This window comes from Lynx canadensis, chromosome B1 (assembly GCF_007474595.2).
Source record: "Lynx canadensis isolate LIC74 chromosome B1, mLynCan4.pri.v2, whole genome shotgun sequence".
Lineage (NCBI taxonomy): Eukaryota > Metazoa > Chordata > Mammalia > Carnivora > Felidae > Lynx > Lynx canadensis.
The window spans coordinates 72,437,654-72,451,040 of record NC_044306.2 but is presented as its reverse complement, the minus strand read 5'-3'; the positions used below and the strand labels follow the sequence as shown (position 1 = coordinate 72,451,040).

Sequence of the window (13,387 nt, the reverse complement as noted above, 5' to 3'; positions counted from 1 at the left end):
TTTATCAGAGACTGGAATTATTTCATTTGTATATTTGTTCATGTGATTTCTGTTTGCCTCCTCCTGACCTCACTGTAAATTACTTGAAAGCAGGGGCTATTACTGCCAAATCCCTAAGGTTCATAGAAGAGTCTCACACACTGGCAGCTTGTTCACTGCTTGATAAACCAGCAGCTTTGATATGGAGCAATCAACGTCTGGTAGCCTTGTGATCATACTCACAAGCTTTAAAGGTGTAGCTCTGAGTTCTAAATCTAGTAATGACACTCAATGTAGCCACAGAGTGACCATGCACTCCACTCACCAGGACTGAGTCCTCTCTGCAGAGTGTGGTTCAGCACCCACACTTGGCATATCTGAATTTAAGCTTTAGTTAAAAGATTATTCTACCAAAATTCATCCTTCAGCCTGAATGAGCTAGTGAGCCCGGGACTTGCTTGCTATCTTTCCTTCCTCCCTTCCTTCCTTCCTTCCTTCCTTCCTTCTTTCTTTCCTCCCTCCTTTCCTTTCCTTCTTTCCTTCTTACTTGCTTCCTTCCTTCCCTCTCTCCTCCCTCCCTCCCTTCTTTCCTCCCTCCCTTCCTTCTTTCCTTCCTTCCTTCCCTTCCTTCTTTCCTTCTCTCTCTCCTTCCTTCCTTCCTTCCTTCCTTCCTTCCTACCTTCCTTCCTTCCTTTTCATTGTTGTTGCTTAATATTACCATAGGAAGGATAGCAAGAAAGAAAGAAGAGTTCTCTTGATAGGGCTCAGCCTATTTAATTGTAAATATTAGAATATATATGAACTTTTCCAACTTAATGCAGTCACATACACATACATGCACACACAGAGCTTCCATTTTTAAAATTTTTGTTTTGTTTGGGACTGAAAAAATTATGACGTATCTAAAATAAAATTTTAAACTATTTGCAATAGTCATTATAACACTCATTTTTAATGCCATTTTAATAAAAAAATAATGTTTATTGTTTATTTTTGAGAGAGAGAGAGTCAGAGCATGAGCAGGGGAGGGACAGAAAAGAGAGGGAGACACAGGATCCAAAGCAGGCTTCAGGCTCTGAGCTGTCAGCACAGAGCCCAACACGGGGCTTGAACTCACAAACCATGACATCATGACCTGAGCCGAAGTCAGATGCTCAACTGACTGAGCCATCCAGATGTTCGGCCATTTTAATTATATATAAAATAATTTATATAATTGCATCAAATAATAGGGTCCTAGCTCGTATATGTACTATATACATATATGCACATATATATATATATATATATACATTACGAAAAACATGCAACGTTTTATATTCTGTTTTTATGTGGGGGGTGGTGGTGAGGGCAGAGACGGATGGAAAGATAATCCTAAGAAAGCTCCATGCCAAGCACAGAGCCCTATGCAGGGCTTGATCTCACCACTGTGAGATCATGACCTAAGCTGAAATCAAGACTTGGATGTTTAATAGACTGAGCCACCCAGGCACCCCTTTTATATTCTGTTTTTAACTTGCCCTTTAATCAGCCAAGAAATATTCATCCAGACACCACTGAAAAAGTAGAAATACCAAGATGTGTAAAATATAGTTCCATCCTCCTAAAGCTCTCATTTAAGTTGGGGAATTACATATACATATATAAGTACAAAGGTGAGACCTTCAATAAGAGTTATTTAAGGCAGGGAAACAGTGTAGAAAAAGAAAGTAACTGAGTTACTCTGGGTGTGTGTAGGATCACAGTGGATTTTCCCTAAAGGGAATCCATGAGCACCATAGAGTTCATTAATTTTAAGAGTTAAATGGCTACACATACAAAAATGTGAGTGAACATTAATCAGTCTCAGAAAGGGATTGGTTTCATTCTATTTTTTTTCAAACCAAAAGATTTTCTTACTCGTGCGTGCTTATCGCAATTCTACCAATAATAATTTTGTTTTAAAAGCTTAGAAAAAACCCTAAAGCTTATCTCAAAAATGAAGTGGGCAAGAAGAATATCCAAGACAAAATATCTGAAAGGAGTTATTAGAAGGTGTGGTGGAAATGTTGCTTTTCTACTCAGTGTTCAATCTCGGTTTAAGCCTAGCAGCTAGGACAGTCCTCAAAACTGTAACTGAATCAAGGATGAGTCGTCTGGGATGAGTAAGTCGATCTGATCAGACCAAAAGAAAAGACATACCTGTAATGAGAAGTTTTTTCTATATCTCTCTATATCTATATTCATATAGATGAATGAGTCACTGTTTTGCTGTGCAGTGTTTTAAAAATCGTAGTAAAATGGACACAAGACTTACCATCTTAACCATTTTTAAATGCACAGTTCAGTAGCATTAAGCACACTCGAATTGTCATGAAGCCAATTTCCAGAAGTCCTTTCATCTTGCAAAACTGAATTTCCATACCCATTAAGTAACTTCGTTCCATGTCTTGTAGTTCTGGCAATATAAAAAGGTTTCTAGTTTTATTTATGAAATTTCTTTTATTTGTTGGTAATTTGATGGGATCTAAGTGATCCGTGACATCTTGAGATGTCATATGGACATACGTCATATGGAAATATGTTCATATGTTCATTATATATTGTTGAGCGGTAAATTCTGGTAACCAAATACACAGTTTGATCTCTATCTATTTTAAGGAATAAAAAAAAGTTTGTATATATGCATGTTATGTGTATGTGTTCTATTTCTTTATGTAGAGAGAGAGAAAATATAGAAATACAACGCATATAGGTAGCATGGGAGAGACAGAGACAGAGATAGAGAGACACGGAGGAAAACAGAGATAGAGGGAACTATATCTCTGCCTTCTTCATTCTCAGCTTAATTTCAACTACAAGAAAAAATGCACTGGAAATTAAAAGCTGGGAGAGTACAGAGTATGTTAACTATGAATGTTTCGGGGAGATGGGAATGTGGGTTATTTTGGTATTTGCACTTATTATTATTATTTTAAGAGAGAGAGAGAGAGAGCGTGCACAAGTCAGAGGGCAGAGGGAAAAAGAGAGAGAATCCCAGACAGGCTCCACTCCACGCTCAGGGCAGAGCCCGATGTGGGGCTCAATCCTACCACCCTAGGATGATAACCTGAGCTGAAATCAAGAGTTAGATGTTCAACCGACTAAGCCACCCAGGTGATGCTGCACTTTCTAATTATTTCATAATTTTATAATTACATTACCTTTGTAATTTGTGTAGTATTTCAAGTAAAAAAAAAGTTTATATCCAAATTTTCTTTTTTTTTCAAAATTTCAGTCATTTCTAATAAAAGGTATATCAGCATAATATAATTATTTCATCTTTAAAAAAAACTTTTGTGTGGTTAACATAGTGTTATATTAATTTGAGGTGTACAATATAGTGATTCAACCATTCTATACATTACTCAGTGCTCATCATAAGTGTACTCTTAATCCCCCTCACCAATTTCCCCCATCCTCGCCCCCGCCCCCCACCTCCCTTCTGGTAACTATCTGTTTGATCTCTATAGTTAAGAGTCTGGTTTTTTGGTTTGTCTTTTTTTTTTCTTTTTCTTTTCTTTGTTCAATTCGTTCTCTTTCTTAAATTCCACATATGAGTGAAATCATATGCTATTTGTCTGTCTCTGGCTTATTACGCTTAGTATTATACTCTCTAGATCCACCCATGTTGCTGCAAATGACAATGATCATTTCACCTTTAGCCCACAAATAAAACTCACACCACATTTTCCAACGTTATGAAATGAAATTTGGCACAATCAATAAATAACAGGACCCAATAAAATAAATCTTTAATGATTAACTTTAATTAAGCAGAACATGAAGTATGCTACTAAAAAGCAGACATTAAATACATCTCCTCGAGTAATTCTTAAACATCCTAAATTTAATACCAATAATTTAATTAACATTATACAATTACATGTAACATGTTCCAAAATAATCAAATCACAAGAAATTTTAAAATAAAAAGAATTCAGGGAAGTCTCTAGTTAAGCATTTACATAGCATTCATTATTCTGTCAGCCAATGTACCTAAGAAGCAGGACAATTGGTAATATCTTTGCTTTGTGTAGAATGGAAGCATATGGGTTTAAATACCTTTTATTACAGCACTATTGAAATTAGAGCCAACATTACCTCAGGAAAATTTGTTTTCTGTACTAGTTTATTCTCAGGAACTACTTTGGCTAACATGCAATTTCTCCCATTTTGAGAAATTCCTTTTTTCCATTTTACTGTAGCCTGTGACCCAGAGCTTAAGAAACTTCAGTACTCCCCCCACCCATGAAATAGTGGTGGAGGTGCCCAAAGAGCTTTGATCTGGTGGAGTTATGGAGAAGGCACTGGAAGAATAAGGGACCATTGGAGAGAATCGAAACGAACTAAGTTGGTAATGACCATGGCTACAAAAGTTAGTGTGAAAGTTTTATCAGATCTCAAAATTGTGGAATGGCAGGCTGATTACAACCGGAAAACTGGACACCTGATTTCTAACTTTGGATTCTTATGGTTAGTGATCTGAGCTTGGGAAAGTCAAAGTAGTCATTCAACTTAGAAATAGTGTTTGGGCCAACTTTATGAAATTATTAAAACCCTTCCAGATCCATAGTTTTATCACTCCAAGGTATATACAACTGGGAACACAACTATTTTCAGCTACCGCTTTGGCAACAGTGAGACATCAGTTTCAATACTATTTAGAACAATAAATGAACTACTAACATTTTCAAAACAGGATGCAATACAAACCACTGGAAAATTGTTATCCCTGAATGGTTCTTATTTTCTTTAAGAAAACTGCCACTTCCTACTGATCTAAAATGCCATATAGTTTTTCTCTATTTATAGAACGCACTACTGTTTTCTTGCTTGTTACGGGGAAAATACATTCTGTATACAATTTTATTTTTGTATTAATCTGACAATTTCTAGGGAAATTGTTTTCAGTCATATTGCAAAATATTCATTAAATTCTTATTTTCTGTACTTTGAAGTGTACACATTCAAGTGATCAATACAGTTTACAAAAGTAGAATTTTAGTCTGAAAATCTATACGCTTTTAGTGTCTTTAATTTGAATTTGAATTCCCTACTATAAATTAATGAAAACTTGATGAGCAAATGTATTGATATTTGATACTTTAAAGAATATATGGGAAAATCATACCCCTTAAATAGATAAATGCATTCAAGAGAATATTACCAGGTTGGATTCTCTCCTTTGGATCTCAGAAAGTCAACAGTACTTTACTTTCATCCAGCTCTTAAAACTCAGCTTTATTTTTGCTACGGGAAGAAGAGAGGATTTCATTCAACTAGATAACTGATCAGCAGGTGTTACTGTAAACAGGAAGTAATTTATTATTTATCGTAGTTAAGAAAAAATTCCCTACTGAGGGAGATGAATTGCTGGGTCTTCGCAAACACCTCAATTTCCCATTTCATTCTACTTCACAAGCAGTGCTAAGATTTAGATTTCTTTAGATTTCTTTTTAGGAGGTCTCTAATCCAACTCACTTCCATATTCTCTTTTGATGGCCAGACTGGCCAGGAAAGTGGAGATTTCTTCTTGCATGCTAAGAACATGTAAGTCAAATAACCATTATCAATCCCATCTGTGTTGACCTTCTCCTCACATACATGAAGTGGGGAAATGCAGGGCTTATGGAAGTAAGTGAAAATGAACATTTATTAAGTCCTTATTATGTGCCATATGCTTTACATTAATTACTAACTTCATTCAGTGCTCCTGCAACTAAGAAGCGATGATAGCAAGCCACTAAATGATAATGAAGAAGAAAATAATTGGGAAGTGTAAATATTTAATGTGAAATTTATGACATATGCATTTATGATCTCATATCCCTGACCTTTTTTCCTTTAACTTTCCTGGAATTTGCAAATACCTTCTTAGCTCTGAATAGCTAATTAGATACCATAAACAACGATTCCTCCTGGTAGGCACTATATATATCTATTTGGTGAAAAACAGAGGAGCTAAATCCCATATTGATAATACACATTGGTGATAATAGTTTCAATTTCATGAAGTATTCTCCTGGTTCCCGGCAGTATAAAAAGGCTTCTAGTTTTATTTATAATTAAAAAAAACCAAAAAACAAAAAACAACTACCTGTAGCACTGATGTGATCCAGTGATCCGTGATGTCTCTTATCTTGAACGCACTGCAGCCAGCCTAATCCTCAGAGTGGGACCTTCTGAGTGACTATCTCAAAAGCCTATGTTCCACTACCTGCTGGGTTTCCTGACATTCTGATACTACATACAAGGCATTTGACTAATTCTTTACATATTATGAAATCTTCTTTCATTTTATAGATCTAATAAAGTTCACCATCTCTAATAACAAACAGATATTTCTTAAAAGGAAATACAAGCTCTAAGTAACAATGCACGATTTTAGGATCTCTAAAATGGTTTTATAGGTAAAAACTTTATAAACACATAGGTAAAATGTGTTTATAAAGTTGATATAATACAGAGCATAAAAATGAGCGTATTGATTCTGGGGGGAGGAAGACTTACTCGATTCTAATCTCAAATGTCACATGCTAAATGTATGGCAAGTTACTTCTCTGAGTCTCAGTATTTTTAATCTGAAAAATAATACCTGCGTTGAATACTTGTTGCAAAGAATTAACATTTGTAAAGACCCAGAAGAGACCATACAATAGGTGCTTAATAAATAGTAATTATATTCTCACCCATCATTGCATCCCATCATTGGCTAAAGTAGTATTACAACTCTGAGAGCATACATTTGGTCTGTGATAAATTAGCTGACCAGTTCAAGTATGAGTCCAATTAATATAAAGATATGAACAGATCAAATAAATAAATAAAGATTCTTTGGGCATTTTCTACAAGTTATCTTCCTATACAGCTGTCTTCTAAATATAAGCTATAAGACTCTAGAATAGGTTAAGAGGTCAAAAATTGCCTTTATCACCTATATGGCTTAAATCTGGAAAATAATAATAGTGATAATGACCTTGAACTCTTGTGGAATTTCCATCTCAATTGTGTGAGTATTTCACTGCCAAGAAACGGATATCTTTTGATATCACCGAAATAATAAAGTGAGATAGAATTTAGAGGACAAAGTTGAGAGGTCTACTCAAATGCCTATGTCTATGATTGTCATGGAAATCTGGGACAGATACACTCATATTAAAACATAAGGCATACTCCTTAAATAGAATGCCTGGAGGATTAGAGTTCTACTGAACTACTGCCTCACCTGACCAAAACCTAACTTGTACAGTGCAAGTGCAACCGCTCAAGTTAAAGATAAGTTTTGGAAAAAATAATACATGTGTACTGCCAGCAATGATTCCTTTTAAAACCTGAATCTAGGTGGACAATCATTCACAGAATGATTCAATTATTTCTATGATTGTCATACCTAAATGGTTTCCTTTATTCTGGGGAATACACACACTTCAATACCGGGCACGGCTGAAAGTGGTCATGGGTCACCTGATTGTAACAATTGCAAAGACATTATAAAGGGTTCTTTAAACGGTAAGAGCGATCTGATTATTAGCTTCTCATTTGAGGCAGCTTATCTACGGTCCAAAAAAAATGCCTTCAATTATTTCATTGATTAAACTCCAAAGCATCTTATCCACAGTCAGTGGAAATGGCTGGCGTTTAATAACATAGAACTCTTCTAACTATAATTAACTGAATAAATAGTTTTAAACTCACGGCTAAAATTAGTGAATTGATAAATAACTACATCTCACGTAAGAATGAGAATTATCAAAACACTTTTGAGAACACAGTTCGACTTGGAGGGCTCCAGGGAGGAAGTGCCTCATTTTCAAGAAAGGAATGACGTTTCTTCTGTTTTCGTTCAATTCTTTCCTGCCTTTCTTTCTTTTCCTAAAGAGAAAACAGAAAACTGTAAATTTACATACATATATGAACATTATTGTTAAATCAAGTTGCTCATTGAAGAACAAAATAATCCATTACAGGAGATTGAAATGTCATTTCCGATTTAATTGTTTATAAAGGAATAGTAGCTAGAGAAGATTGCTTATAAAGAATACTACCAACAGGAACTAATACACCACTTAATCACTTATTTTTTAATATTAAAAGTGGTAATATTTAAATAAAATTGTGAAAAATGGGAAAAAACCCTAAAATTCCATAACTCAAAGAGAATAATTATTAGAGGTTGGTGGATGACTTTCTGAGAACAGATGCTCAGAACTAAATTTACTGGGTGCAAAGGTTGAATCTGCTATAGCAGCAGGGATACTTCAAAATTTTCATAAATAGTTGAAAGCTAAGTCTCATGTTTCTTTGCTTATTATTGAGTTTGAGCACATTTTGATTTCTTTAGCACTTTTAAGTGAATTTTTTTCTCAATTATTTGGCTCATCGATATGGATATCAGTGCTTTTAATTTTTAGCAATTTGCGTACTTTTCTTAAACACCTTTTTCAGAATTTATTTATTTATTTATCTTGAGAGACATAGAGCATGAGTCAGGGAGGGGCAGAGAGAGAGGGAGACAGAGAATCAGGCTCCGTGCTGCCAGCACAGAGCCCAATGCGGGGCTCGAACCCGTGAATGATGAAATCATGACCTGAGCCGAAATCAAGAGTTAGACACTTAACCGACTGAGTCATTCAGGCGCCCCCTGCAGAGTTTCATACAGTAAATATTATCTTTGCAGCAAACATTTTATCTATGTTACTTTTAGTCCTTTTTACCAAAATAAATAAATAAATAAATAAACAAAAAATAAGAAATATTTCAGCCATGACAACTGTTTAAAGAGTAATATGGTCAAAACCCGTGAACCGCTATCTGCCTTCTAAAAGAAAACATGACCAATACTTTTGAAGCTCTTGGTGTTCATTCTCTTATCACAGTCCTTCCTCTCCACCCCACTGAGGTATCCATTGCTCTGAATTCGATGCTTATCATTCAAGTGTATCTCTTAATTTTATTGTAATATTTTATTATAATATTTAATACTTCTATCATATATGTATTAATCCCCCAATAAGTAAATTTTTTTGCATGTTTTTACAATTTATAATAAAAGGGAACACACTATATATTTTTGCAACATCCTCTTTTATTCATCTTAATATTTCTAAGATCTAGCTATATGAGGTATAACTCTAGTTCCTTGATATTCCATAGAATACTCATAGAATTCCAGCATAGCAACTTATCACAACTAATCAATTTTTATTGTTGTTGTTGAAAGAATGATGTTCTTTTTTTTTTTTCCATGCAACGACCATGTTATAAACATCCTTGTTTGATTCCTTGTACTTATAAGTCAAGATTTTCTCTCCATGTATATGCTTGGAGTAAAATTGGTTTGTAGGGTTTGACTACGTTCAACTTTACTGGGAAATAATTTATTTTTCAAAGCTGCTGTAGGAATTCACCAAGCAGCACCTACACTGACTTTTTATGTTAATGCATTAATGATTTTAAATTTCATATCTGTCCATGTTTTCCTTTGTTATTTCCACAGCACTTCTAGGTTTAGAAAAGCATCTTATCTTGTGAGACTTGATACTGTTTTATTTTCTTTTGGTTCTTCTATTGTTTGGCATTTTATATTCATTGCTTTAGTTCTTTTGGAGTTTCTATTGTTGTAGGGTAATTTTCTGAAAGGATTTTATGTCCAAATGACACACAAATAACCAAATTATAATTCCCCTGCATGTATTAATTTGCGTTACTTTATTATATAGCATATCCTTACTTGTAACAGGTACTGAGGGGCCCTGGGGGGTCTAATATTTTACTGGTACTATATTGCTTTGATTTGTGTTTATTCATTCACCTTTTAAGCACTGAGATCCTACTCTGGGTCAAGTAGCATAGTGAGGGCCATGCATAAAGTGATTCTAAAATCCAAACACACTGATTTGGTCCCTGTCCCTCAGGGGATTTTCAAAATGGGCAGTTAATAAACAATCAAATAAACCACAGATCATTTCGAGTTGTGAGAATTTCTATGGAACATCATGAAAAAATCGTTGTGATTGTTAAAGAGCAAAAGGGAGTACTTCCTTGCAAAGAAAAGTGGACTCAGGAATGTCACCGTGAGTGAGACAAGATGGGTAAGAGAAGCCACTTGTGATACGCGATGGGGAGAGAGCATTTCAAGCAGAGGGAGCAGTATATGTCAGGGCTCTGACAAGTCAGAGAACCTTGGGATGTGAGGAGAAACGAGAGAGCCAGCGTGACTCAAACTGGGAAGATGGGAAGGGGGTGCCAGGTGAGAATAAAAAGACAGGGGAGTGAGGTGTGGGGGGGCCCGCAGGCCACAGTAACAACTGGAACATACGTAATAGAAGAGAAGTCAACAAGTGACGCTGGGAAGGGAGGGCGGGAAGTGAGAGAAACCAGGGGAACAGGGCACCCAGGAGAGAAGATGGTTGCAAGAAGGAGGATGCGACTATCTAGAATGTTTGAGCGGTCCGGGGAATGTGGCAGAAAACAACACATTGGATGGCTACATGGTCTGACAAAACTAACTGTCAAAGCGTAGTTTCTGTAACCCAGTGGCAAAAGAGACAAGCTCGGAGTGTGTGGAGGGTGAAAAGGGTATGGAGAACTAAGAAGTGTAAATAAACCTGTAGAAGTTTAGCTGTAGAAAAAGCAGTGGAATGTGGGACCACCTCTGGAGGCAAATGAGGAATTAAGGGCTACATATCCTGGAAAGTGGTGGGAATAATCCAGGCGAGAACGCTGGCTTCTGGGTGAATGGAATGGTAAGTTTTTATTTTACTGCTTGATGGGAACAGTTCTGACCTTCATCTTATTTAAAAATATTATCTTCCAGAACCTCACATTTTCATGAAAGCAGATGAATTTTCGAACCATTTTGTTTCCCTGTACACATACCCGTCAAAGAGATGACTGAGTATGTGGGAAGTACCGTGAAATCTAGACATTAATCTAGGACTACCTGAAATGTTAACAGCTCTCGCTCCTTTCACCCTGCAGCTCAGATTGTCTTTCCATTTCTCCAAGTCTCTGCTAACACCTGCAAGTTGGGTGGTTTCCTCACCTTGGTGATTTTCTCAAAGAGCAGCAGTACCCAGGAACCCTTAAACAGCACTGCCTCTGCAGACTGGGCGGCTTGGGAGGGACAGCATTTTTGGTAAATTATTAGGTGTCTACGGTTCTTTTACCCATACCTGTGTGGAACTGATAGATGTCACAAGGAGAATACGATAACGCAAGGTTTCCATCGACATACAATTATTCACGTAAAACGAAAGGAATAGAGAGGTATGAAATTATTTTAACACCTTGCTCCAGATCATGAAAATGTTTGCATGTCTGCTAGTCCTACTAAAGCAAAGAGGGAATCTCCTTTCAGAATCTTAATTGAGAAAACAAAAAAAACTATAATTGAGTCACGGTCAATCATTTTAGTATCTCAGAGGGAGGCAGACCCTCTTGCTAGGTAGCAGAAAAGCAAAGACTCGGCTGTGTCCACAGAAACTGACCAAACCTCTTTTTGTCTGTTCCATTTAACATGGAGAGAGAGAGGGAAACATGAAACAAGTTTGTTCTTACTGGTAGATACTAAAAAGGTCAGAATAGGAAACAAGCAACTATCAACCTTAATATCAATTCAGATGACCTATAATGTTATTTTGAGTAATAATTAATTACTGGTAATATTACTCAAGCAATAATTAATAATTAAAAGAACCTTGTTATAAAGTCCTTCTGACTGTTGTCTGTTGGAGACTGAACTTTTTATTCATTTTCTTACTAAAGGCAACTATTAATTAATCTGGGAACCAGCATAAAGAAGAGAGTCTTACTGATCTTTGGCTATAACTTTCCCCTAAAAGAATAACTCATCCAATGCTCACTACTCAAATTAGATTTTAAAGCAAAGTTTTGACACGTAACTTTACATTAAAATGAAAGTCCTTAGACTTCTAAATAGGGGTGTTTTTCCAAACTATCTGCAAACAAATTTTAATAAGAGATTGGTAAAATGGAGGAGTAGTTCTGTAACATATTGTATATGGATGTTTTTATAAGTAGCATTATATTTGTTGAGGTTATACTGACATCAAAACAAGTCATTTTCATCGTAGATCTTTGATTGATGAGTTTTTGTTCTCTAGAGGACTGATCAGGATGAGAAAGTGACTAAGTACTGTAATAAAACACAATGTACCTAACTGTGGCTTAGTCATTAAGGAGATTCTGTTCCACTTTCAAGAATAAGTGAAAATAAAACTGAAAACTTAAACACGTACATTTAGTTGCTATAAGTGATACTAGCACACAGTATATGTCTCCTTGATCTATGAAGAGTTTTCATTTTTCTTAGAACCAAGCACTATTTAAGAGTTTAAGGAAGGGGCGCCTGGGTGGCTCAGTCAGTTAAACGTCCAACTTTGGCTCAGGTCGTGATCTCACAGTTCATAGGTTTGAGCCCTGCATAGGGCTCTGTGCTGACAGCTCAGAGCCTGGAGCCTGCTTCGGATTCTGTGTCTCCTTCTCTCTCTGCCCCACCCACCCCCCTCTCTCTCTCAAAAATAAACATTAAAATTTTTTTTTTTTAAAGTTTAAGAAAGCCATCACGAAATACTACCTTCCTCATTCAAACCATTAAACCAATTTTGATCACCTTATTCCTTATTGTTTTTCTGCCTGAAATTGGCATAAAACAGCACTGAAGTCAACACATAAACAATAACAAATTCTGTTGCTATATTTATTAGGATTGAATTAAATTTGTAAATTATTGCAGGGAGAACTGACATCTATAACATCATTATAAGACTGTTTCTATCCAAGAGCAGTTTTGATCCATGTTCTCAAGTCTTCATTTGTGTCCTTTAGGAGTGTTCTAAAATTTTCTTCATAGTTGTCTTTGTCTTGTACATTTCTTAAGTTTATTCCTAAATGCTTCATGTTTTTATCTTTACATAGTCTGCCTTGTGTCATGAATGTTTCTCTAGCTACTGTTGATTCTAAAGTTTATGTGAAAAAGTAAATAATAATAGATACTTGAAAGTGGAGCTATGAAGGAAGATTAAACAAAACAGATATGAAAACATATAAAGTCCTGATAATGAAACAGTATATGGAATAAGTACAGTGAGATCTGAGATTGACCCATGGACCAGAAAGTCAAGAAACAGATCCTGGGGCACCTGGGTGGCTCAGTCAGTTGGGCGTCCAACGTCAGCTCAGGTCATGATCTCATGGTTTGTGAGTCTGAGCCCCGCGTCAGGCTCTGTGCTGACACCTCGTAATCTGGAGCCTGCTTCGGATTCTGTGTCTCCCTCTCTCTCTGTCCCTCCCCCACTTATATTCTGTTTCTTTCTCTCTCTCCCTCAGAAATAAATAAACATTAAAAAAAAAAAAAAAAGAAGAG

The 13,387-nt window shown here is 36.0% G+C and overlaps 1 protein-coding gene across 2 annotated transcripts in view; it reads right to left on the bottom strand.

Annotated features, from left to right (window-relative positions):
- Positions 1 to 3,745: 3,745 nt before the first annotated feature.
- Positions 3,746 to 13,387, bottom strand: part of MAP9 (microtubule associated protein 9) — a 38,827-nt gene continuing 29,185 nt past the window's right edge. For both annotated transcript variants that reach the window (XM_030312871.2, XM_032592881.1), the window contains exon 14: positions 3,746 to 7,872. In XM_030312871.2, the coding sequence (XP_030168731.1) occupies positions 7,750 to 7,872 (123 nt within the window). In that variant the 3' untranslated portion in view covers positions 3,746 to 7,749. The remainder of the gene's footprint in view (positions 7,873 to 13,387) is intronic.